Here is a 27,706-nt window from a genome sequence, read left to right on the forward strand (position 1 = left end):
TTTTTTTATTCACAACTTTTATTAGAAAAGTAACAACCAATTATATATGCTCATAGAGCTTTTCCGTTTGTTTAATGCAGGTAAGAAAAGGAAAACTGAAAATTCATGTGGTGAGAATTTTATATAGAAATCGTTCCAGCCTCATCCAAAAAGATATGTTGTTATGGTGACTCTATAACAAGAATAAAAATAAATAAAATGGGAGCAATTGGTGGAAGATTACCACCATACCTTCAGGTTTATTAACAACACTATCCATGCGCTCCTATAGGGTATTGGGGGGGGGGAATCTTTTACCATGAAGAAAAATAATTTTCAACCAAGAAATTCCCTGATAATGAACAGGCACATAACACTGAGTTGCAGAGATCCTGAAAGAGACCTTATAGACTATCTCTAGCACTAAGCTTACAAAGACGCAACAAGAAAAGTAAAATAGAATAAAATAGGTTAGTGAGTTCCCTGGGGTTTAAAAAAAAGTATTAGGGAATACTATGTGCAATTAATTCTACCTGTCAGACAGGTAAAGAACTTAGACAAATAAATCCACTGCAAAAATGTTAATATGCCTCCTCTACATAGTTGGTCTTTGAATCAATTGATTAAAATCATACATCATAAATGATGTAGGCTTATCTTGTAAGGAATCTATATTAGAGGGAAGCTTTAAAATATAAGAATAAATAACAAAATGATGTTACATAGCTGTGGTAACATCAGCATGATTGTCGGTATGACATTCGGTCATGGTGTCACAATGAAACCCAAAGCTGTCATGATTTGCAGTATGATGTACAGCCATGGTGTCACATTCAAGCACATCTTGGTTTTCATAGACATGAGCGCCTTCTTCACAGCTGAAATATTAGAAAAAGAATATGTATTATTTATAGAAACATAGAAACATAGAAGTCTGACGGCAGAAAAAGACCTCATGGTCCATCTAGTCTGCCCTTATACTATTTCCTGTATTTTATCTTAGGATGGATATATGTTTATCCCAGGCATGTTTAAATTCAGTTACAGTGGATTTATCTACCACGTCTGCTGGAAGTTTGTTCCAAGGATCTACTACTCTTTCAGTAAAATAATATTTTCTCATGTTGCTTTTGATCTTTCCCCCAACTAACTTCAGATTGTGTCCCTTTGTTCTTGTGTTCACTTTCCTATTGAAAACACTTCCCTCCTGGAACTTATTTAACCCTTTAACATATTTAAATGTTTCGATATGTCCCCCCTTTTCCTTCTGTCCTCCAGACTATACAGATTGAGTTCATTAAGTCTTTCCTGATACGTTTTACCATTCTTGTGTATTACAATGGCACCCCTGCTATCTTCAAGCATAGATCTCCCTCCAATTTCTTCTCCCAATTTAAGAAATAGTTGTGATATTTATATTCATGATAGTGCTCTGATCATAGGATCCCGCCCTTTCTTGATTGAGCAGTGATTGGGTGGATGTAAAAGATGGACAAGTGTTGGTATTTGCAATCTTGGGAATGGGTGACAAATACCCTTAATCCATTATCTGGTAAACGTCACACTTTATTTTAGCCACTGATATAACCACTGGTTGCTTCTAAGGTAATGATAGGAGGGAATGACCTTGGGAGACAGGAGAGAGAGACACAGACTAGACTTAGCCCATAGATGGAAATAGGGTATGGGAAGGGATTCACAAGCGACCGTCTCTAGTTTTCCTGAGAATAAACAAACTCTCACAGCCAATCCAGTAAAAGACCTTGGAATACTAATATCAAATGACCTAAGTGCTAAAGCCCACTGCAACAATATCGCCAAAAAGGCCTCTAGAGTTGTTAACCTGATCCTACGTAACTTCTGCTCCGGCAATCTCACACTACTCACAAGAGCCTACAAAACTTTTGCCAGACCCACCCTTGACTACTGCTCATCTGTCTGGAACCCATACCACATCTCAGACATTAACACCCTTGAAAACGTCCAAAGATATTTCACCAGAAGAGCCTTTCATTCCTCCACTCGAAACCGAATATCCTACGAAAATAGACTAACAATCCTGGGTCTAGAAAGCCTAGAACTATGGCGCCTAAAACACGACTTAAATATTGCCTACAAGATCATATGCTGCAACGTCCTACCGGTCAATGACTACTTCAGCTTCAACCACAACAACACAAGAGCACGCAACAGAGTCAAACTGAATACGAACCCCTCCAAACTTGACTGTCAAAAATACGACTTTAACAATCGAGTTGTCGAAGCGTGGAACTCATTACCGGACTCAATAGTGTCAACCCCTAACCCCCAACATTTCTCCCTTAGACTCTCCACGATTGACCTCTCCAGGTTCCTAAGAGGCCAGTAAGGGGCGTACATAAGTGCACTAGTATGCCTTTCGTCCCCTGTCCAATTGTCTTTCCTTTATCTCATATATTATATATATTTTCTTCCTTTCATACATCTTCTCTTCTATTTTCACTTTTATCCTTATATATATTACTTCATGTTATTTTCTTCCTATGTGTTTGTGTATTGGACAAATGAATAAATAAATAAATAAATAAAAATAAATAAAAGACAAGGAGAAACACTTTCCGTCTTTCAAGAGTCTGTTAATGCAGATGTCCCCAAACTTGGCAACTTCAAAACTTGTGGACTTTAACTTCTAGAATTCTCCAGCCAGTTATGCTGGCTGGAGAACTCTAGGAGTTGAAATCCACAAGTCTTAAAGTTGCCAAGTTTGAAGACCTCTGTGTCAATGTAATGTTGCAATGAGGATTAGTATTCTTGGTTGTCCTTCTTATCTGGACTTCCTCACGGAGTTAATAGCTGTACATGGTTAACTGAATAGAATTGTTGCCTTGGAAAATGACCAACCACATAGTTTAGATTAGAAAATAACAGAATTAGAAGGAACTAGAGAAAATTAGAGATCTTCTAGTCCAATTCCTGCTCAAGTAGGAAAGCTCTAGCTATACCATTTTAGACAAAAACATGTCTGAATAATACTTTGTTGTTCCCAAATGGTCCAAGATGGTTAAAATATCCATAAATCGATTTCTTTTTCCTATAGATTTCAGAAGTGAAGCATTTCATGGTTGCTTGTTATATAACCATAGCCAAATTAACAACTAAAAGAAACAATTACCATAAGTAAAAAACGTGTGACTTTTCATTTATTAGTCATTATTGATCACATTGTCAGACCCTGTTATGATTTAACTGGCAGTAAAACTGGCAGGGGTTTTTTAGGTCTTGAAAGCTTAGAACTATGATGCCTAAAACACGAGTAAGTATTGCCCACAAGATCATATGCTGCAACGTTCTACCTGTCAATGACAACTTCAGTCTCAATCGCAACAACACAAGAGCACGCATCAGATTCAAACTTAATATCAACCACTCCAAACTTGACTGTAAAAAATATGACTTCCGCAACTGAGTTGTCGAAGTGTGGAACTCATTACCTGACTCAGTAGTGTCAACCCCTAACCCCCAACATTTTTCCCTTAGACTATCCACGATTGACCTCTCCAGGTTCCTTAGAGGTCAGTAAGGGGCGTGCATAAGTGCACCAGTGTGCCTTCCGTCCCCTGTCCAATTGTCTATCCTTATCTCATTTATCTTTTCTTCTTTTCAAATATGTTCACCTATACTTTTATATCTTTTCTTCTATTCTTTTCTTTATTTATATTACTACATATCTATTCTCTTCAATGTGTATTATGTATTGGACCAAATAAAATAAATAAATAAATAAAATTTAACTGGCAGATAAATCAAGGACATCACAACCAAATCAAAAAGGCACTTTGTTTTCAGAAGTAGGCTGACTATCTGGCGTTCACTTTCTTTAGAATAAATCCCATTGAACACAATTAGATTTACTTCTGCAGTCATTTCTGGAAAGGTGGTGTTAGTTATACTTTTCAATAGTTTAGGAAACAACCTGAAGTCTGCAGCATGTGTGGAATATGCTCCTTCCATTCCATTAGAAGTGATGGACCCTTTGGAATTTCTGAAGGGCGTTTGTTTATCTCCTTTGGAGTCCCTGCAGAAGCAATTAGAAGGCACATAATGAGACAAAAAGGATGGGAAAGGACCTGAGAGAAAGAGAGAAAATTTGGAACTTTGATCTCATACATGTTGACAGCAGCGAGACTACTGTATGCTCAAAAATGGAAGGACATTCAGATTCCCACCCTGGCCTGGACAAAGACTGATGGAGTTGGCAAAATTGACCATTCTGAGTAAAAGAAGAGAATATAAGTTTGTTTGGAGACTCCGTCTGAATTTTGTGCTTGAGGTAGGGGGCGGGGAAAAAGAAACTTTGATTTTGGATTTTATTTTTTATCGATACAGCTGTAATACTTAATAAAACCACACAGCAGTGGTTCTCAACCTTTCTAATGCCGCAATCCCTTAATACAGTTCCTCATGTTGTGGTAACCCCCAACCATAAGTCTAGCACCAATTCTCCCAACAGAAATTTAAGCTGATTGGCAGAAAAGTCAGATGGACCCCCCCCCCCCCAGTGCAAACACCTAATTGGTCAGATTGTAAAAAGGTGCCAGAATAGAAGCTTTAATTTGTCTTTTCCCATGGTCTTAGGTGAACCCTGTGAAACGGTGGTTCAATTTAATCACTGAGAATAGCAGCAACAAGAGAAGTAGTTCATATACTGCTTTGGACAGAAACCCAATTTTGACAATTGTGCCCATTTCTGGGCTTCACACTTTCAGAAGAGTTCACAGGAATCTGAAAACTAAATTAGAGATGTGCAATGAGGACGATAGGGGTACTATGAAGAAAAATAGAAGGAAGAGAGTGCAGGACAGTGATGGCGAATCTTTTTTTCCTCGGGTGCCGAAAAAGTGTGGGCAGGTGCTATTGTGCATGCACGAGGGCCCACACTCATAATTCAATGCGTGGGGAGGGCGAAAACAGTTTTCTCCCGCCCTCCAGAGGCCCTCTGGAGGCCAGAAGTGGCCTGTTTCCCAACTTCTGTTGGGCTCAGTAGGCTCATATTTTGCCTTCCCCAGGCTCCAAAGGCTTCCCTGGAGCCGGGGGAGGATAAAAACGCCCTCCCCATCCCACCGGAGGCTCTCTGAAAGCCAAAAACACCCTGCCTGAGCCTCTGTGCAAGCCAAAAATCAGCTGGCCAGCACACACATGCATGTTGGAGCTGAGCTAGGGCAATGGCTCGTGTGCCAGCAGATATGGCTCTGTGTACCACCTGTGGCACCCGTGCCATAGGTTCGCCATCACTGGTATATGGGAAAAGCTATGATAGCAAATACTTGAAAGAACGCCATAGAAAAGGTCAAGAAATTTTTTTTTGTCATTTTAAAGTACAGGATGTGGAATAATGGATTTTAGATGCAGGAATGCAGATTCAGTCTGAATGATTTAAAAATGGGCAATGGATTAGAACCCATCACCTAAATTATCTCTTTAGTTCCTCAACCTGGATTCAGGGACTTCCTGGCAGGGACAGAAATGTGGACAATTTTTCCTAAAAGCAGACCGAGGAAAGCATTTATTTAATGAAGTGTATAATATGATACACCCATTATTTCATGATTTCGCAAGTTCATTGGTATGCTAAAGAGTTAGTTGTAGGTAGCCCACCATTCTGTCTAAGACATATGGGACACCCTAGGTCCGTGATGGTGAACTTATTTTTCCTCGGGTGCCAAAAGCGTGTGTGCGTGGGCTATCATGCCAACACCTATAATTCAATGCCTGGGGAGGGCAAAAATGGCCTCTCCTGCCCCCCAGAGGCCCTCTGGAGGCCCAAAACAGCCCATTTCTCAACCTCTGGTGGGCCCAGTAGGTCTGTTTATAGCCATCCCCAGGCTCCAGATACTCTCACCATTACCCCCTCCCCCCTAGAGGCTCTTCAGATGCTGAAAATGCCTCCCACAGCCTCCTGGTGAGCCAAAAATCAGCTGGTCGGCATGTACATGCACATTTGAGTTGAGCTAGAGTATTGGCTTGTGTGCCATTAGAGATGGCTCTATGTGCCACCTGTGGCACCTGTGTCATAGATAGATAGATAGATAGATAGATAGATAGATAGATAGATAGATAGATAGATAGATAGATTGGATTTGCATGCCACCCCTCTCCGAGGGCTCACAACATATCAAAAAACATAGTAATACATCTTAAAAAAATCCAATTAATCTCACTAAAAAGATTTTTAAAATCCAATATAGTTTTAAAAACACATTCGTCACCATTCACTTCACAAAACATACTAAAACACTCGTTGGTCAAGGGTCTAGGATCTAATAGCTCCAGGCCTGCCGGCATAAGTATGTCTTTAAACTTTACAGAAGGCAAGGAGGGCGGGGGCAGTGCGAATCTCCAGGGGGAGCTGATTCCAGAGGGCCGGGCCCCCCACAGAGAAGGCTCTTCCCCTAGGCCCTACCAACCGGCATTGTCTGGTTGATGGGACCCGGAGGAGGCCGACTCTATGGAACCTGACCAGGCGCTGGGATTCATGAGGCAGTACTGTAATGGTTTGCCATTACTGCCCTAGGTTAAAAATTTTAAAGCGAATATTTGCTAAGGCTGTGTGCACTTCAGATCTTCTGTGTTAATTAATTTGTTAATCTGTCTAGATTTTTTACATGGAGCCATCCTGTCTCCACATGATTTGGTAACTAATTTGTATTTATCTGATTGCTAGAAGTTACATAACCCAATACTGTGAGGACAACATTCTAACTATACCAGATTTGGACTGCAAATTTCCAAACAACTATTATAAATATATATTAAATCTAAGTCTTTACAAACATGTGATAAGAAATCCATTTGGATTTTTGGTACTCAGATGTTACATTCATAGCTAAATCAAGTGTGGCACTGGGAGATCTCCCTCTCTATTAGGAGGAAAGGATGAGTAAGGAATCCAGCCCAGGCTTACTACCCTTAAATAATTGGGAAATTATTTTTCAGGATAAAATATAGAGAAATCTGCTCCCCCACACTGCATTTCCAGCAAAGTAATATAAATACAAGATTGAAGATGAAACACTTTGAGAAAACTCTAAAGAAGATCTTTAATCTTTTATTCATGTTGTAAGAGATTCTCGGTCATCAAGGCCATGATTGTTCCAAAGGTGATTTTTTTTTCTAAAAATCAACTGGATTTTCTTGATCCCTCTCTTGAGTCCTTCGGGATTGGGTGGTATAGAAGTCGAATCAAATAAATAATTTTTTCCCCTTTGAAATCATTTCATTTCTCATCCTAGAAGAAGATGAAGGAGCTTCTTAGATGAGAAGCAAAATGTTTTCAAAGGGAAAAAAATAAAACAAGAAAGTCCTCTTACCTTTTGGCAAAAGCACCATTGGGACCGTGTTCCATTATTACCTTGGCTTCAGTTTAATGGCCTCTACAGCCAATTTACTTTAGGAAAATGAGGAGTCCAATCACAGATCTCATGATCAAATAGACTTATATAGAATGAAACCAAGTGAAATGCCATGTGTTGTAACAAGGGAAAGAAAAATCAGCACTTACTTTTTGTCCTGGCACCATAATTTGTTGATGATAAAAGCCATCATGGTCAAAACCAAAAACACGGAAACAGCAATGACACCTGTTAGCCATGGCTCAAGAGGCCTCATAACTGTGAAGGAAAGGAATAAATGCAAGATTATGGTGAATACCTATTTTGTGGAGTGCTTGGTACTGTCTGACCTTGGTTATTTGCCTGCAGTTTTTTCATGACCCAACCAGGTAACATCATCAGCGCTAGTGAGTGTGAGGCTTGCTTCCTGTTTATATGCAGTAGCTTTAGAGGTGCTTTGTGGCTGGTTCAGATTGGTTCTTTAGAACCAGTATTTATTATTATTATTATTTATTAGATTTGTATGCCGCCCCTCTCCGAAGACTCGGGGCAGCTCACAACAGTAATAAGAAACAGTGTAACAATGGGACAAATCTAATAATAAAAATATATATAAAAACCCCAACAATTAAAAACCATACAGCACATACATACCAAACATGAAATATAAAAAGCCTGGGAGAGATGTCTTAGTTCCCCCATGCCTGGCGATACAGGTGGGTCTTGAGTAACTTGCGAAAGACAAGGAGGGTGGGGGCCGTTCTGATCTCTGGGGGGAGTTGGTCCCAGAGGGCCGGGGCCGCCACAGAGAAGGCTCTTCCCCCGGGGCCCGCCAAACAACATTGTTTGGTCGACGGGACCTGGAGAAGGCCAACTCTGTGGGACCTTATCGGCCGCTGGGATTCGTGCGGTAGAAAGTGGTTCCGGAAGTATTCTGGTCCAATGCCATGTAGGGCTTTAAAGGTCATGAATTGTGACCGGAAACTGATCGGCAGCCAGTGCAGACCATGGAGTGTTGTAGAAACGTGGGTGAATCTAGGGAGCCCCATGATAGCTCTCGCGGCTGCATTCTGCACAATCTGAAGTTTCCAAACACTTTTCAAAGGTAGCCCCATGGAGAGAGCGTTGCAGTAGTCGAACCTCGAGGTGATGAGGGCATGAACGACTGTGAGCAATGACTCCCTGTCCAAGTAGGGCCGCAACTGGTGCACCAGGTGAACCTGGTTTCCCTCAATTTGCTGAACTGGCAGTGATGGCCGGCTGAACACGCTCCTGAACTGCCTCTCTTGGCAGAGCTTACAATGGCACCACCTTGTTTTTTACTTCTGTGCATGCACAGAAGCTTGGTTTTAAGCCCTCACTGTGCCCATGCAACGCAGATGGAAGAGAACCGCCAGCAAGGTAAGTCAGAACCCACCCTTGAGTAGCTTGCCTTGCCAGTAACTTTGGGCAATGCCCTAGCTAAACCAATGCATTAATGAAAGTCAGGAAAGTAATCCCTTCTCTTGACTTGCCTATTCAACACAATGGGGGTTGGATGGTTTTTGGTTTGGTTTTTTTTGTAGATGGCATGTTGAAACCTATTGAACAAATTTTTGATAAATCTCTCTTGGAAGAAAATGGTTGGATTGTTTTGCAACATTGTGATTAATTGACCCAGCCCAGTTGTTGTTTTTTTGCTGCCAATCTTTCTTGTAAAAATATCCAACCTTTGCCGCACCTTGAAAATGAACTAAAATTGTCTTCTCCAATACTGCAATCTCTCAAAATAATTGCCATTGTTGCTGTTGTTAGTAGGTCTTGGCATATTCGGATCTTTTGCTTATAAATTTGATAGAATCTTGATGACGTTTTGATGAGGTCCCACTCATCATCTTCAGGCTGATGCTTTCAGCTTTGTACACACACACACACACACACACACACACACATGTCAAATCACCCTAGCATACCCAAATATGGGAGGAGTTTTACCTTGCAAAGCAGAGGCTACAGGTTTGAAATAGATCTATACTTCTCTCCCTTCATTTTCAATTCAGCAAAAATATGTTACATGTGTGTGTGTGTGTGTGTGTGTGTGTTTGTTTTCTGTTGAATCAAAGTCTCCCTTCCTTTTCACTTACCAGCAAAACTATGTTACACATACACACCCACACATATATTGATGTCCTGATGTCATCTGTAGCTTTTTCATTATTGCTGAATGTTGGTGCAATAAGGATATAAATTCCTAAGAGGTCAGTAAGGGGCGAGTACAAGTGCACTAGAGTGCCTTCCATCCCTGTCCTATTGCTCTCCTATATCTCCTATACCTTTCTTCTATTCCTATATCTCTTCTTCTATTCTTTCATTGATATGTTCTATTACTATATCTTCTTTTCTATTCTTTCATAGATATATTTTACTATGAGTATCTCCTCTATAACCTTCATCATGTATTTTACTGTGTGTGTGTGTGTGTGTGTGTGTGTGTGTGTGTGTGTATACCGAAATGGGACTAGGATGGTCCCATTTCGGCCTTGTTCTGGCCTCATCAGCTAGCCACACCCTTTCCTTTACTGGGATTCGATCTGGTGAACTCTGCCTTGTAAAGCAGAGAACTAGCAGTGTGAGCTATCAGATCAGAACCCTTCCAGCTTTGTACCAGGGAGGGGCTATATATTTTTCTTCTTTTCTATTCTTTCATAGATATATTTTACTATGAGTATCTCCTCTATAACCTTCATCATGTATTTTACTCTGTGTGTGTGTGTGTGTGTGTGTGTGTGTGTGTGTGTGTGTATACCGAAATGGGACTAGGATGGTCCCATTTCGGCCTTGTTCTGGCCTCATCAGCTAGCCACACCCTTTCCTTTACTGGGATTCGATCTGGTGAACTCTGCCTTGTAAAGCAGAGAACTAGCAGTGTGAACTATCAGATCAGAACCCTTCCAGCTTTGTACCAGGGAGGGGCTATATATTTTTCTTGTTCCTTGTTCTAAGACGAACACTGCGAGACCTAAGCTGCCTTCCTTCTATAAATACTGGTGGCTGGGTGTGGTTGGGTGAGCCATCAAACCACACCCAGCCACCAGTATTTATAGAAGGAAGGCAGCTTAGGTCTCGCAGTGTTCGTCTTAGAACAAGGACAGAAACACCAGCCTGAAGATGATGAGTGGGACCTCATCGAAACGTCGCCAGAAATTTCCAAATCCTACACGGGAAGAAACCCGAATATACCAAGACCGTGTGTGTCTGTGTGTGTGTGTGTGTGTGTGTGTAGGGTTCCGTTCCAAGACCCCTCGCGATAATCGTTTTTTCGCGATGTAGGGTTGCTGAAGTAAAAACACCATCTGCGCATGCACGCCCTTTTTTCTATGGCCGCGCATGCGTAGATAGTGGAGTTTGCGTTCCCCGCCGCCCACGCAAAGGGGAAACCCCGATTCGGCTCCTCGCTGCTGCTGCGCTACCGAGCAGATCAGCTGCTGGGCGGCCGAAGGAACCTTCCCTGGGTCTTCCCCCTCTTGTTGGCGGGCGGGCGAGCGGCGGGCATCAGCGAGGAGTCGGGGTTTCCCCTTTGCGTGGGCGGCCGGGAAGACCCAGGTTGGGGGTTCGGGGGGGTGCTGGGAAGCCCCCCAGGCTGGCTGCGACCTTTTAAAACAGCCGCGCCGCTTCCCAGCTGACTCCCGAAGCCAAACCCGGAAGTGGTTTTTTTTTTTAATTAATATTTTTTTAAAAATCACGATATAGCGTTTTGCGAAGATCGAGATCGCGAAACTCGAGGGATCACTGTATACCCACTAAAACCCTCATTGTGTATTGGACTAACTAACTAACTAAGTAACTAAACAAACAAAGAAATAAATAAATAAATAAATTTAAAAGCCTCGGTGCCTGGGTTTCCATTTTGTATAAAGCCCTAACTAAGATTTTTAAAATCTAAACCAGAGATATCCAATCCCGGCAATTTCAAGACTTGTGAACTTCAACTCCCAGAATTCCTCAGCCAGCCATGGAATTCTGGGAGTTGAAGTCCCTATGGCTTAAAATCCCAAGGTTGGACACCCCTAAACATTCTAGCTATAGATGTTCTTTTTATAGCTTTTGAATATATTTACTTGGTTATGCACTCCAATTTTCTAAACTATGGATACTGAGCAATTTACACAGGCTCTCTTCAGAACTACAAATCTCTGAGAATCTAAAGGAGGACCAGCTACCCCTACGTGCAGTTTAAAGAAAGTGGAGAAAATTTTGTCGGAACATCAAGAAGAAAAGTGCAAACTAGTAATTCTTTTCTATTATCAGAAGCGTCGTTCTGGGTAATCTTCAGTAATCCTGAAACTTTGGAGGAATTCTAAAAACAAATAAAAGCTCTACTTCAGTTAATACAGGAGCAGATTGTTCTGTCGTAGTTAATGCTAGACTTGAATAACCGATGGAAAACAGTCCAAAGTTCCCACTTTATTTTGGATCTTGCCTTTATTTTTAAAAATAGAACTGTATTTTATGGATTTTTTTAATACTGTATATTGTTAAAAATAGGGGATTAGACTTTAATTCAGTTTGGTGAGATCAAGTTCAGAAAAGGTAAGCACTAGATGTGAATGTCCTGGAACAGTCAGGAACTAAAAAGCTCAGAACTTAATGTGCCCTTGGTAATTATGAAGATAAATGGATTTTCAGATGAAATAGATTTGTTTTCCCTTCATGGCTCTAAAAAGGTCATCCCTGTGCACAACTGTGAAAGGAAAAAGAACTCAGTGCCCTTAAATGTAGTCTTCATTTGTGGAATTATAAACTTAAAACAAATTGAAAAGTCATCTATTTTATGTCCATCAAACATTCTACATCCAGTCTCAGACAATTCTAAGAGATTGTTCAGTCTAGGTAATGTAAAACAACTAAAGAACAAATAGAGAAAAGATGTAGCAAATTAGGGTCATTTGGAGAACAAAAATGTTTGTTTTAATCAACTACACCTGAAAGGAAGCAACTTTTGATAACGCCAATCTCAGATCTTCAAGTGTGGCACAAGGATGAAACTTTGCTCGGTATAATGATCCAATAGTAAAGTTTCATTTTACCTGATTGATTGATTGATTGATTGATTGATTGAGGTTAAAACTAGAAAGAGTGCAGAGAAGAGCAACAAAGATGATTAGGGGACTGGAAGCTAAAACATATAAAGAACAGTTACTAGAATTGGGCATGGTTAGTTTAATGAAAAGAAGGACTAGGGTGACATGACAGCAGTGCTGCAATATCTCAGAGGTTGCCACAAAGAAGAGGGAGTCAAGCTATTCTCCAAAGCACCTGAAAGCAGGACAAGAAGCAATAGGTGGAAACTAATCAAGGGGAGAAGCAATTCAAAACTAAGGATAAATTTCCTGCCAGTGAGAACAATTAATCATTGAAACAAGTTGCCTCCAGAAGTTGTGAATGCTCCAACACTGGAAGTTTTAATAAGAAATTGGACAACCATTTGCCTGGAATGGTAGGGTTTCCTGCCTGAACTGGAGGTTGGACTAGAAGATCTCCAAGTGTCTTGTCCTGACCCGTCCGGTTGTTTATAGCCCTGAAATTTTACCTTAATGATAATTGACAACTCTGTAATATATTGTCAGATGTTGCAATGAGTCAATGTCCATTGCTTTAAAAAATGGCATTTGGTGGCCATATCTAACATCATGATGCATATTTTAGATACCATAAAATATATTATTTCTTTTACAAGAAACAACTACTGGTATTGTATTTATATTGCTGTTGTAAGCCACCCTGAGTCCTTCAGGATTGGGCGGCGTAGAAGTCAAATTAAAAAAATAAATAATAAATAAATAAATCATGTCTTCCCACAAGAGTCCTACCAAGACCTCTTTCCTTTAACAACAGTTCATTAGTGCTATCATTTCTAGGATACAAATATATTGGACAATGAAGCAAAATGATACAAAATCTTCTTAAACTATTGTCTGTCCTCCAGAAAGCGTCTGGGAATTTTCACTTTCTGTATCTGTTTGCTGCCATTTCATGGTCATCCAGATTTTTTTAACCAAAATATGGTAGTTTTATGATAATCAATAAGAAAATGTTGCTGCTTCCATATTATCTGGATTAATTAATATTCAGGACAGTGCTTTCAATCTTAGTGAGCTGTCTGAGGAATTCTTTGAGTTGAAGTGCACACATCTTAACATCAGCGATGTTGAGCAACATGGATCTAAGGTAATATGGCTGCCAATTTGCTTCCTGGTGCAATTCAAAGTGCTGGTTGTCACCTTTAAAGCCCTTCATGGCTTGGGATCAGCTCATCTGAAGGACCGTCTCTTGCCAACCACATCTACACAACCCATCAGAGTGGGAAGACAGGGAATGCTGCGGGTCCCATTCCCTAGGAAGATACACCTGGTGGAACCCAGAAGAAGGGTCTTATCTGTGTTGGCTCCCTCTCTCGGGAACATCATTCTCCCAGAGATTAGAACAGCCCCCACTCTAATACTCTTCAGCGGGCCTGGGAAACCTGTGATCTGCTGTCGCCAGGGTGGTGTGGTGGGCTGTGTGTGATTATGTTATGTTATGTTATGTTATGTTATGTTATGTTATGTTATGTTATGTTATGTTATGTTATGTTATGTTATGTTATGTTATAATTATATTATGTTATAATTATATTATATTATATTATATTATATTATATTATATTATATTATATTATATTATATTATATTATATTATATTATATTATATTATATTATATTATATTATATTATATTATATTATATTATATTATATTATATTATATTATATTATATTATATTATATTATATTATATTATATTATATTATATTATATTATATTATATTATATTATATTATATTATATTATATTATATTATTATATTTATTTATTTATTGGATTTGTATGCCGCCCCTTTCCAGAGACTCGGGGCGGCTAACAGCGACAATAAAACAGTGTACAATAGTAATTTGGTATTGATGATTAAAAATCAATTAATATAAAAACCAAACATACATACATACATACCATGCATAGAATTGTAAAGGCCAAGGGGGAAAGAGGATCTCAATTCCCCCATGTCTGGCGGCCGAGGTGGGTTTTAAGTTGTTTACGAAAGGCAAGGAGGGTGGGGGCAGTTCTAATCTCTGGGGGGAGTTGGTTCCAGAGGGCCGGGGCCACCACAGAGAAGGCTCTTCCCCTGGGTCCCGCCAGGCGACATTGCTTAGTTGACGGGACCCGGAGAAGATCCACTCTGTGGGACCTAACTGGTCGCTGGGATTCGTGCAGCAGAAGGCGGTCTCTGAGGTAATCTGGTCCGGTGCCATGAAGGGCTTTATAGGTCATAACCAACACTTTGAATTGTGACCGGAAACTGATCGGCAACCAATGCAGATTGCGGAGTGTTGGTGTAACATGGGCATATTTGGGAAAGCCCATGATTGCTCTCGCAGCTGCATTCTGCACGATCTGAAGTTTCCGAACATTTTTCAAAGGTAGCCCCATGTAGAGAGCGTTACAGTAGTCAAGCCTCGAGGTGATGAGGGCATGAGTGACCGTGAGCAGTGACTCCCGGTCCAAGTAGGGTCGCAACTGGTGCACCAGGCGAACCTGGGCAAACGTCCCCCTCGCCACAGCTGAAAGATGTTTCTCTAATGTGAGCTGTGGATCGAGGAGGACGCCCAAGTTGCGAACCTTCTCTGAGGGGGCCAGTGATTCTCCCCCCAGGGTAATGGACGGACAGATGGAGTTGTCCTTGGGAGGTAAGATCCACAGCCACTCCGTCTTGTCTGGGTTGAGTTTGAGCTTGTTGACACTCATCCAGGCCCTAACATCCTCCAGGCACCGGCCCATCACTTCCACTGCTTCATTGGCTGGACATGGGGTGGAGATGTATAACTGGGTATCATCGGCGTATTGATGATACCTCACCCCATGCCCTTGGATGATCTCACCTAGCGGTTTCATGTAGATATTAAATAGCAGGGGGGAGAGGACCGACCCCTGAGGCACCCCACAAGGGAGAGACCTAGAGGTCGACCTCTGATCCCCTACTAACACCGACTGCGACCGACCAGAGAGGTATGAGGAGAACCACTGAAGAACAGTGCCTCCCACTCCCAACCCCTCTAGTCGGTGCAGAAGGATACCATGGTCGATGGTATCGAAAGCCGCTGAGAGGTCAAGAAGCACCAGGACAGAGGACAAGCCCCTGTCCTGGGCCCGCCAGAGACCATCCATCAACGCGACCAAAGCAGTTTCCGTGCTGTAGCCGGGCCTGAATCCAGACTGTTGAGGACCTAGATAATCGGCTTCTTCCAAGGACCGCTGGAGCTGAAGTGCCACCACCTTCTCAACAACCTTCCCCATAAAGGGAAGGTTGGAGACTGGACGGTAGTTATTGAGTATGGCTGGGTCCAGGGAAGGCTTCTTGAGGAGGGGGCGCACAAGTGCCTCCTTATAAGGAGACGGAAAGGACCCACTCCCCAAGGAGGCATTGACAATCTCCCGGACCCAGCTCCGTGTCACCTCTCGACTGACCGAAACCAACCAAGAGGGACACGGATCCAGTAGACAGGTGGCGGAACACACAGCTCCAATGGCCTTGTCCACTTCCTTAGGTGTCACTAAGTCAAACTTCTCCCAGACAGATGGACAAAGACGTTTAGCCCCAGTCACCTCGACTGACTCGTTGTCAGTTGACTCTGTTTTACAATTGGAGTCGAGATCCGCTCGAATCCGAGCAATTTTATCAGCGAAAAACGTGTTAAAATCCTCGGCACTACTCTGCAAGGGCTCCCTAACTCCCCCCTGGTTAAGAAGGGAGCGGGTTACCCTAAACAGAGCGGCCGGGTGGGATTCCGCTGATGCAATCAAGGTGGCATGATACGCGCATCTTGCTGCCTTGAGTGCCACTTTGTAAGTCATAATATGAGCTCTTACAAGTGTTCGATCGGATTCGGACTTACTCTTCCTCCATCGCTTCTCTAGACGTCTCTTCTGGCATTTCAACTCCCGGAGTTCCTCGTTGAACCATGGAGCTCTACGGGGTCTAGTGCCGTGGAGAGGTCGCAGCGGTGCAATTCGGTCAAGGGCCTCCGCTGCAGCCTTGTTCCAGGCCTCAGCCAGAGACTCTGCCGAATTGTGGACGAGTGCATCTGGAAGATCCCCAAGCGCCTTCTGAAAGCCTTCTGGATCCATCAGGCGCCTGGGGCGGAACAACTTAATCGGTTCCGCCTCCCTGCGAGGGAGGATTGGAGCCAGGAAGTCAAGCCGCAGTAGAAAATGGTCTGACCATGACAGAGGCAATACTTCTAAGCCCCTTAATCTCAGACCATTACTCAGTTGCTCAGAGAGGAATACCATGTCAGGTGCGTGCCCTCCCTTATGAGTTGGACCCTGCACTACTTGAGTCAGGTCCATGGCTGACATGGTGGCCATGAACTCCTGTGCCAGCCCAGAGGATTATATATTATATTATATTATATTATATTATATTATATTATATTATATTATATTATATTATATTATATTATATTATATTATATTATATTATATTATATTATATTATATTATATTATATTATATTATATTATATTATATTATATTATATTATATTATATTATATTATATTATATTATATTATATTATATTATATTATATTATATTATATTATATTATATTATATTATATTATATTATATTATATTATATTATATTATATTATATTATATTATATTATATTATATTATATTATATTATATTATATTATATTATATTATATTATATTATATTATATTATATTATATTATATTATATTATATTATATTATATTATATTATATTATATTATATTATATTATATTATATTATATTATTACGATACCATACCATACTATACTATATTATATTATACTGCTTCTTTTTTATAAGTTTTATTGTTTTAAATGAGGTTTTATATTATGTAATCTGCCTTGAGCCACCATGGGCAAATAGGCAGCAATATAAATTCAAATAATAATAATAATAATAATAACAACAATAATAACAACAACAACAACAACAACAATACTAATATGAACAATCTCATTAAAATTTACCTATTACTGTACATTCCTTTGAGTTAATATGGTAATACATAAAACATACCATACATAAAATATCAAAACACAGATAGTAAAAAAGAAATCTCATACATACTAATGAACATCAATTTTCATAAGACTCCGAACATAGGACTATCTCATTATTAAGAGTGCTGTCCTATGTTAACTACTTCAGAAATTTCCCTGAACCTACTGGGATTCACTTCCCTGTAAACATGAATAGGATTGCAAAACCATTTTGAAACATTCCCTTGGGCTTACAAAGCCAGTCTACTGAGTTTTTTCCACAATATCAAGTTACTTTTTTACATGTGCAACTCTTCTGTTTTAAATGTGTAACATTTTAACTCCTGGTTAAGAGTTACACATTACCATATAGGTTCAAAAAGGAACCCACCAATAACGAGGGTTAAGACAATATTCTAGGCAATCTGTTGATGATAAACTTAAGAAATGGAATTGTGAACATTCGACCCCTAGAATGTGATGCAAATAATATTTATGTGAAATTGTACATTTTGCATCAACGTATGGTATCAATTGATGTAAGCTTACTTCTAAATAAAAGGACAAATGCAAGATAGATGATACAAGAGAAATGAAGCATTCCAATAAGGTAAAATTAAATAAGCTGCAGAAAAAATATTTTTGGATTTGCAAAAGTAGGAGTCATATACCCATATCAATTTATCATACTATACTTTTGGGGACTATGATATGCATAAAGCTAAACTATGATCAATAAACAAAATTAGAAGTTTGATCACAGTTGACATCACTTTGCAGCTGCCATCTCATTTTCCAGTAAGTCTCACTGAATTTATTGTTTCTTATGAATTAATATGCATAGAACAGACTACAACATGATAAATTTGGCTATAATGTACTTAGTTTCCTGAGATGAAACCTTAATAAATCTAAATGAACCTATTTAGAGTTCATTTGAATATCAGATTAGAACCCTAACAACACTCATTAGAAAATAAGTCCCATTAATCTTATTTTGAGTAAATATGCATAAAATTATTTTTTTATGAATCACATTGCTCTTTTTCTCTCTCCAATAAGTTTAAAATTGTATTTTTCACCTTCAGGAACTAGTGCAAGCTTCATTAATTATCAGCTATTTTGTGTGTGTGCTAATGAAGGTATTTTGTGTTTAAATCAATGAGAACCCAGCAGTATAAATATTTTAAAAAATCATTGAAATATGAATATATATGACCTTGTTTAGTCACTGAGCTAGGATGTAATGTGATATTGATATATAGTTTGTAATTCTGTTTTTTGACTTAGTATGCAATGAAAATTCAGATATAGTCTTACATTCACTTTCTGGAATGAGAATAATTAATGTTAACTTTAGAAACTTTTCAAAAAGAAAAGTATCAAAATGTCTAATGCTGACAATTTTAGGCCCCATAAGCTGCTTATTATAGTATTTTGATGAATAAGAGGTTGATGGAATACACCCATTCATGTACAATATGCAGGATTTTATAGAAGATATATCAAACTTTACATTAGCGGTTAAATGCCAAAGGAGATAGGACTTCAGTCCATCAAGTGGAACTTTTACTCCACCATTAAAGATACAGGAATCCTTCTTGTTTTGCATCCGGCCATTATACATTTAAACTACAGTGGTACCTCTACCTAAGAACTTACGAACTTTTTTATATAAGTACCAGGTGTTCAAGATTTTTTTTGCCTCTTCTCAAGAACCATTTTCCACTTACAAACCTGAGCCTCCGAAACTGTAACCGGAAAAGGCAGGGAGAAGCCTCTGTGAGGCCTCTCTAGGAATCTCCTGGGAGGAAACAGGGCCAGAAAAGGCAGGGAGAAGCCTCTGTGAGGCCTCTCTATGAATCTCCTGGGAGGAAACAGGGCCAGAAAAGGCAGGGAGAAGCCTCTGTCGGGCCTCTCTAGGAATCTCCTGGGAGGAAACAGGGCTGTAAAAGGCAGGGAGAATAATGATAATGATAATGATAATGATAATGATAACGATAACGATAATAATTTATTAGACTTGTATGCCGCCCCTTTCCGAAAACTCAGAGAAGCCTCCGTGGGGCCTCTCTAGGAATCTCCTGGGAGGAAACAGGGCCTCCACCCTCCCTGTGGTTTCCCCAATCACATGCATTATTTGCTTTTACATTGATTCCTATGGGAAAAATTGATTCTTCTTACAAACTTTTCTACTTAAGAACCTGGTCACGGGACGAATTAAGTTCATAAGTAGAGGTACCACTGTATAAACAAAATAAAGACAATCTTTGAATCAAGAAGCACTGCAGGTGACTATTGAACATGGATAAAAACATACAGGTTTCTTGGCAACCGAACAAAAATGCTTTAGATATTGCTTTCATCTATTAGAGTTCACAGCCTACTCTACAGAACAAGGACCATAAAAATGTCATTAGAATTTCTGGTTTTTCAAGTATCATTAAAAATATTTGGATAGGAAATAGACACATTGAGGTTTGTCTGAGAAATTACTATTTAGAATACTTTCTAGATAATTTTTTCAAAAGACTTGTTTGATTAAGCAATCTTGAAATCTCATTCATTTGTGTGAACTTTGACCTAGCTTAATAAGCATCTTGCCCTCCAGAGAACTTTGGAGTAGCATCCAAAAAACTTTGGATTCCTAGACCACAGTCTATAATACCTACGCGAAGGGCTTCTGGCAGGGGATTGGCTACCGTTTACAAGAATAGGGAAGAATGTTTTTGAAAATCAAGTGGCTCAGAATGCTTTAAACTAAAACTGGAGGGAGATGGAAACCACATTTTAAGATCTAATCCAAAAGTCCTCTGAGAAGGGCGGCATACAATAATTTAATAATAATAATGTATTAGATTTGTGTGCCTCCCCCCTCCGCAGACTCATGGCAATCAACCAAGTGGTAAAAAAGAAGGGGAACTGAAACACTGTACAAAATAAGAGATGTAGGAAGCAAACATGCTTTTACATTAACATTCCAAGTACTGTATGAGGAACAAAAGGGCAGAACTTGAAGTCCTATTACATGAGGGCAGATACGACATTGTTGCCATTACCGAAACTTCATGAGATGAAATTTATGACTGAAACCTACTGCAAGAGTGATTTCAATTGTTCAAAAGAAACTGGATCTAATAAAAGAGAAGGCAATGCTGCATTACATGTAAGAAATAATTATACTTCCACAGAAAACAAGGAAGAAAATCTTCTTGAAAATTTTGGATTACCAATAATATTAAAAGAAAAAGGATTGACATTGCTGTAAGTGTTTACTATAGACTAGAAGTGGGTTCCTCCCGGTTCACCCAAATCAGTAGTGACCCGTTGGTAATGTCATGATGATGTCATGGAACCTGTTCAGTTAGTGCCAGTCCGTGAGTGCCATCATCTTTTTAAAAAAATCGGATTTTTTAATTTGGGGGGGCTTTCTAGGCTTTTTTTTCTTCTGCACATGCACAAAAGTCGAATTTCCATCATTGTGCATGCAATCACTATCTTATTTCCATCATTGTGCATGCAATCACTATCTTATTTTTGGCTTTTTGGGGAATTTTTTTAAAAAAATTGCTGCTACGCATGTGTGTGTCGATGAGGCACAGCCACATGGCATGGGATGAAGTGAACCAGCAGCGAGGTAAGTTAGAACCCTCTCCTGCTAAAGACCACCCAACCACACAGAGGCAGTAGGTGAACTGATTTGCTAATCAGTTAGTTTTCAAAGATGCTGAACTCCCAGGGAACTACAGAGGACTGAAAAAGTTGTGGCTCCAAATCCTTTTTAAAAAGATGTTATAGACCAGTGTTTTTCAACCAGTGTGCCGTGGCACACTAGTGTGCCGTGAGATATGGTCAGGTGTGCCGCGAAGAAGGAAGCTCAGGTTCTGGTCTTGCAACTTTTTGCAGAGAGAGAGTGTGTGTGTGAGAGAGAGAGAGAGAGAAAGAAAAAGAAAGAAAGAAAGAGAGAAAGAGATAGAGAGAGAGTGTGAGAGAGAAAGCAAGAGAGAGAAAGAAAAGAGAGAGAGAGAAAGCAAGTGTCAGAGAGAAAGAAAGCAAGAGAGAGAGAGAGAAAAGGAGAGGAAGGGAGAGAGCGAGAGAAATGAGCAAAAAGGGGAGGGAAAAAAGAGAAATGAGAAAATGATTGAGGCAGAGAATGAGAGGAAAGAGAGAGATAAGTCACTCTTGATTTAAAGCATATGATAAAAAGCACCCAAAGAATAAGAGAGAAAACCCCCCCAGCCCTCACCTGTTTTGGGAAATGGTTCAAAAGTGTGTATAAAAATACACACACAAGGGTGGGGAGGAGACAGGGATGGAAAAAGAGAGGAGAGTGTGCCCCAGGATTTTAAAATGTAAAAAATGTGCCGCGGCTCAAAAAAGGTTGAAAATCACTGTTATAGACCAATCAGCCTGACACTGATCCCTGGGAAGATCCTCGAAAAGATAACCAAGCAACAGATTTATGAATACACAGAAACAAGCAAAGTTATTAGTAGAAGCCAATATGGCTTTGTCAAAAACAGATTGTGAAACTTATTGCATTATTTGATAAAGTAACTAAATTAGCAGGCCAGCAAATTGCTAGTATCCTTGGTCTTCACTAAAGCATTTAACAAAATAGTCCACAGCCTACTTCTTTGTAAGACACGAGGGTCACCCAGAAAGTAATGCACCACATTTCTTTTTCTCAGCGTACAGGAACGGTACGAATGCAAAACTTTAGATGTACATTATTTGAATTGTCAGGAGTGCATGTGCAAATTTTGCATTTCTTCAGACAGATAGCGTAGCTGCAGCAGTGTTTCGAAATGGCGTCTGTAAGTGATGTACGTTACAAGCAGTGTGTCGGCACTGAATTTCTCACTGCAGAGAAAGAAATAGGGAGCGTAGGAGAAACATCATTCTTTCTTCTGGGTAGGTTTCATTGTGTTCAGTAAATAATTGTTGAAGAAAAAAATGTGGTGCATTTCTTTCTGGGCGACCCTCATAGAAAAAAGTGCGATAGGCAACATCAGCCCCAGATGGATTCATAATTGACTGATCAACAGCACTCAGCATGTAATTATTCAGTGGAACAACTTCATTAGTGGGTTGCTACCCTGAATGTGCAGGTGCATCCCAGCATATCTTTGCTTCTGTGCAAGTGCAGGAAGCAAAATCTTGTGAGGGATGCGCACAAGAGATTTTGGCAATATTTTTTTGGCTCCCATGCATGTGCAGAAGCTAAAAATAGTTGAAATCTCTCTCGTACGCACCTCCCCTTGCAAGATTTTGCTTCCTGTGCATGCACAGAAGCAAAAACATGCTGGGACACATGTGCACTCAACAGACCTGAAGGCGCGCACCTAGCGCAGCAATTGCTACCTGTGCGCCTTCCTTTACCTTACTGGTAGCAAGCCATGACTGATGCAGCATGAGAGAGATTTTGGCGATTCTTTTTCGGCAAAAAGACACTGGGATGCATGCGCATTCATGCATGCAGGAAGCCTGAATCTGCACATGCAGCGCAAAATTAGTGGCGGTACTGGGAATCCACCCCGAACTACATCTCCATGGAGGGAAGCATGGAGCGTTGGTTATGACCTATAAAGTGTTGGTTATGACCTATAAAGCCCTTTATGGCACCAGACCAGATTATCTCAGGGACCGCCTTCTGCTGCACGAATCCCAGCGACCAGTTAGGCCCCATAGAGTGGGCCTTCTCCGGGTCCCATCAACTAAACAATGTCGTTTGACGGGACCCAGGGGAAGAGCCTTCTCTGTGGCGGCCCCGGCCCTTTGGAACCAACTCCCTCCAGAGATTAGAATTGCCCCCACCCTCCTCGCCTTTCGTAAGCTTCTTAAAACCCACCTCTGCCATCAGGCATGGGGGAACTGAGATATTCTTTCCCCCTAGGCCTTTACAATTTATGCCTGGTATGTTTGTATGTATGTTTGGTTTTATAATAAAGGGTTTTTTAGTTATTTTAGTATTGGATTGGATTGTTACATGCTGTTTTTTTTTAATCATTGTTGTTAGCCGCCCCGAGTCTATGGAGAGGGGTGGCATACAAATCCAATAAATAAATAGATGGATGGATGAAGGGTACCCAGTGAAGGGCTACCAAAATTTTTACTACCTCACTGTGGGCATGGCTTATGCATTTTCTTTCAACATCTTTCAGTGCAAATTGGGTGCTACCAATTTGCTACCCCACTGCTTTCTCCCCAGTGAAGGTCTACCAAAATGTTTACTACCACACTGTGTTTATGCATTTTCTTTCAACATCTTTCAGTGCCAAATGGATGCTCTGGGCTGGAGCTCCATTTTTGCTACCCCACTGCATCCCCCCCTTCCGGGCAGAAGCCACCCCTGAGGGTACCCCAAGGTTCTGATTTAGATCCTGACCTTTTCCACACCTTAATTTACTATTTAGAGGAGGGAATAAAAGGGAAACATATCAAATTTGCAGACAACGCCAAGCAGGAGAGAATAGCCAAGACATTACAAATACAAAACTGCCTTTACAGACTTGAACACTGGACCCTATTCAACGAGGTCCAATTTAGTGGTGAGAAAAGTAAGGTTTTACACTTAAAGAAAAACCAAACGCACAAGTGTGGGATAAGTGGTAGGTAGCTCAACAGCAGTAACTGTGAGACAATTCTAGGAGTCCTAATGGACATCCACTTGAGTATGAGCCAGCAATGTGCTGCAGCTGCCAAAAAAGCCAAAGCAGTCCCAGGCTATATCAACAGAAGAATAGTATCAAGATCAAGTGAAGTATTAGTACTGGTATATATTGCCTTGGTAATACTACACTTGTGTCCAGTTCTGGTCACCATGAGACAAAAAAGAGTTTAAGAGCAAAAGATGTTCTTTCTTTCTTTCTTTCTTTCTTTCTTTCTTTCTTTCTTTCATTATTATTATTATTATTATTATTATTATTATTATTATTATTATTATTATTATTTAGATTTGTATGCCGCCCCTCTCCGTAGACTCGGGGCGGCTCACAACAATAATAAAACAATGTATAACAAATCTAATAATTAAAAGTCACTAAAAACCCCTTATTAAAAAGCAAAACATACACACAAACATACCATGCATAAACTGTATAGGCCCGTGGGAGATGTCTCAATTCCCCCATGCCTGATGGCAGAGGTGGGTTTTAAGGAGTTTGTGAAAGGCAAGGAGGGTGGGGACAATTCTAATCTCCAGGGAGAGTTGGTTCCAGAGGGCCGCCACAGAGAAGGCTCTTCCCCTGGGTCCTGCCAAATGGCATTGTTTAGTCGATGGGACCCGGAGAAGGCCAATTCTCCTTTCCTTCCTTCCTTCCTTCCTTCCTTCCTTCCTTCCTTCCTTCCTTCCCTCCTTCCTTCCTTCCTTCCTTCTTTCTTCCTTCCTTCCCTCCTTCCTTCCTCTCTCCTTCCCTTCCTTTTCCTTCCTTCCTTCCTTCTTTCCTTCCCTCCTTCCTTCCTTTCTTCTCCCTCTCTTTCCCTTTCCCTTTTTTTTATTTTTCTGCTACATGTCATAGTCAAAAAAATAAATTCCCTTTGCTGTTTTTCAATAAGCAGAACTAACAGGACAACACTTAGTGAGAAGAAGAGTAATGTTCACTTTCCACCTGGTATATTCTCAGAGTTTTCTACTACTAAGCCCTACCTACCTTGTTCTATCCAAATAGAGATTGTTAAAGAGTTATGAAACTACAATCCGGGAAATCTTGTCATTTTCCATGCATGTAATTTCCATGTAAATTTTACTGCTAAATTACATCACCTAACAGGATGAGAAACCTTCTTCCAGCAATTCCTTTTTGTTGCAGGATTTCCGTGTGGATCCCATCATTATCACATGCAAATCATTCATGTTTCAGATACTCTCACACAGGATTGCTCTGGACTTTCCCAGCTTGTGACATTTTTAGCTTATGCCCACTCTTCATTTACACATGCGAGTTTACTGTGCCAGCCTTATTTGGCTCTCACATGACTCATGGCCAGGAAATAGGTCTCTTAAGCTTCAGCACATAATCTCACATGTCCTCAACAGATTCCCTGAAACATATATGCATTGTCTATTGTAGGTTTATTTCCTTTTATACACTGCTCAAAAAAATAAAGGGAACACTTAAACAACACAACATAACTAGTGATGGGCGAACCGAATTCGCACACTTTGGGTCTGTACCGAATTTTGTGGTGTTTGGTATGCCGAACGCAAACCTGAAATTTTTTGAAACTTTGGGCAAAGTTCGGGGTCACATTCGGCGTTCAGAGCTTTGACGTCACCAGCAGGTTGCTAAGGACGCCAAGGTGATCACTTCCTGGATTCCATGGAAAATAAACATGTTTATTTTTACGTGAAAGGACCGCCCTTTGCTTGCAGCGCCACTGCGGTGTCCTTTCACATAAAAATAACAATGTTTATTTTTATGTGAAGACCTCCCTTTGAAGGAGTTGGGGAATCCCTCCCACGAAGAGATTCTAAGGGCGGAGCCTTGACATTACCGGCAGGTTGCTAAGGACATCAAGGTGATCACTTCCTGGATTCCATGGAATCCAGGAAGTGATCACCTTGGCATCCTTAGCAACCTGCCGGTATACGTGACATCAAAGCTCCGCCCCCGGAATCTCTTGGTGGGATTCCCCGTTCGGGTTCGGGTTCAGGTTCGGTTCGGGTTTGGCTGAATTTTGCATAAAGTTCGTCCAAACTTGCCGAACCCCAACACCATTGGGTTCGCCCATCACTAAACATAACTCCAAGTAAATCAAATTTCTGTGAAATCAAACTGTCCACTTAGGAAGCAACACTGATGGACAATCAATTTCGCATGCTGTTGTGCATATTCAACTTTGTACAGAACAAAGTATTCAATGAGAATATTTCATTCATTCAGATCTAGGATGTGTTATTTGAATGTTCCCTTTATTTTTTGGAGCAGTATATTATGGAAACCTTTTTGCAGGACAGATGCACCTGAGCTCTACCTACACAGAAGTTATATATTGAATGTCTACAGAAATTATTTTGTATCTCTACGTACAAGTTAGCATATTTCAATATTATGCAACCACATATTTTTTAGAGTCTTTTGTTTCTTCTTTTTTTTCAAAATATTAAAAAGCAATTCTAGTAATCTTGGATTTAAAAGCCAGATAAAACGTATTGACAATAGAGAAAAAAAATAAAGCAGGCATTATAATGTGCTGTAATTTGTTTACTCAATCTCAAATAACCTTTTCAAGCAGTATAGGAATTCCTGGTAATATTAACTCCACTAATTGTTTACAGCTAAAAACCGGAGGGCAACAGCCAAACCAAGAGAGAGAACTGAGGTGAAGAGAAGAAACTGTGTGAAGAAAACAATCACTTAAAAGTAATCCATAGAAGGAAACATCAGCGGCCATATGCAACTTACCCAACTCAAAGCAAAAGTTTTAAATGGAATAAATTACCTTCTTGGCAGTTCACGGGATTCCAAGCAGCAAAAAGGCAAAGTGTAACAAACAGAAAAGTTTTCATGCTGGTGGCATACAGACGCCACTTGCCAGATCAATAACTTGTATTCGTTGGCAATGACAGACGTAAAGTTACTGCTTCCCTGAAAAAGGCAAGAAAGCAACCTTTCTTCAAGGTGTTTCTATGCAGGCCACGCCCAGATTAGCCTGTTAAATTAGCAAACCATTATTTGGAGGTTGTCTCTCACAAACATTCCAGAACACTTTAGCTACCTAAGGAGAGAACAGAATGAGTTTTTAACACTCCTCCTTTCTTTCTGCACAAACGAGAGATCTGTGGGTTGAGTTTTTGGCAGCTCATTCATGGCTTGGATGGAGTCCAGGGGGTGAAAAAGGCGGAAGTATGTTTAAGTATTTGGCAAAGAAGAAACCAAAATTGCATGCTGTTGCAATGGCTTTGATATATTGGACAGCTCAAAGAAGCATGAAAATAAATCTTTAAAGAGGAATTATTCCCCACAAACAAGAACTTCAACAATTGCCCAAGATGTTTTTTGATTTATCACTATAGCTGGAGAGCAGAATACACATATGGGCATTCAATTTTTTTCATCTGTTTCGAGAAAGGAAAATGGACAAGATTTTTTTTTCAATTTTGGGAAATCGATGCAGGTGCCATTCTGTTCAGAGAACAGGAAAGGGATCTGCCTAAGAGAAAGTTTGTTCAATGGGTCTTAATAATGTTGGAATTGATGGATGCGGCATGAAATACCAATTATATAAATTGGGAAAGTTCTGCAAAAAAA

At 40.2% G+C, this 27,706-nt stretch overlaps 1 protein-coding gene across 2 annotated transcripts; it reads right to left on the reverse strand.

Annotated features, from left to right (window-relative positions):
* On the reverse strand, positions 1-27,221 carry PDZK1IP1 (PDZK1 interacting protein 1). 2 transcript variants are annotated; one of them, XM_070748951.1, is made up of 4 exons: positions 26,898-27,221; positions 7,517-7,625; positions 3,932-4,033; positions 1-857 (listed from the first exon to the last, which is right to left on the reverse strand). In XM_070748951.1, the coding sequence occupies exons 1-4, from the start codon at positions 26,962-26,964 to the stop codon at positions 698-700; spliced, it is 438 nt and encodes a 145-aa protein (XP_070605052.1). In that variant the 5' UTR covers positions 26,965-27,221; the 3' UTR covers positions 1-697. The 2 variants fall into 2 exon arrangements, with proteins under 2 accessions (XP_070605052.1, XP_070605053.1); XM_070748952.1 differs by lacking the exon at positions 26,898-27,221 and adding an exon at positions 17,542-17,650.
* Positions 27,222-27,706: the final 485 nt, after the last annotated feature.

This window comes from Erythrolamprus reginae, chromosome 3 (assembly GCF_031021105.1).
Source record: "Erythrolamprus reginae isolate rEryReg1 chromosome 3, rEryReg1.hap1, whole genome shotgun sequence".
NCBI lineage: Eukaryota > Metazoa > Chordata > Lepidosauria > Squamata > Dipsadidae > Erythrolamprus > Erythrolamprus reginae.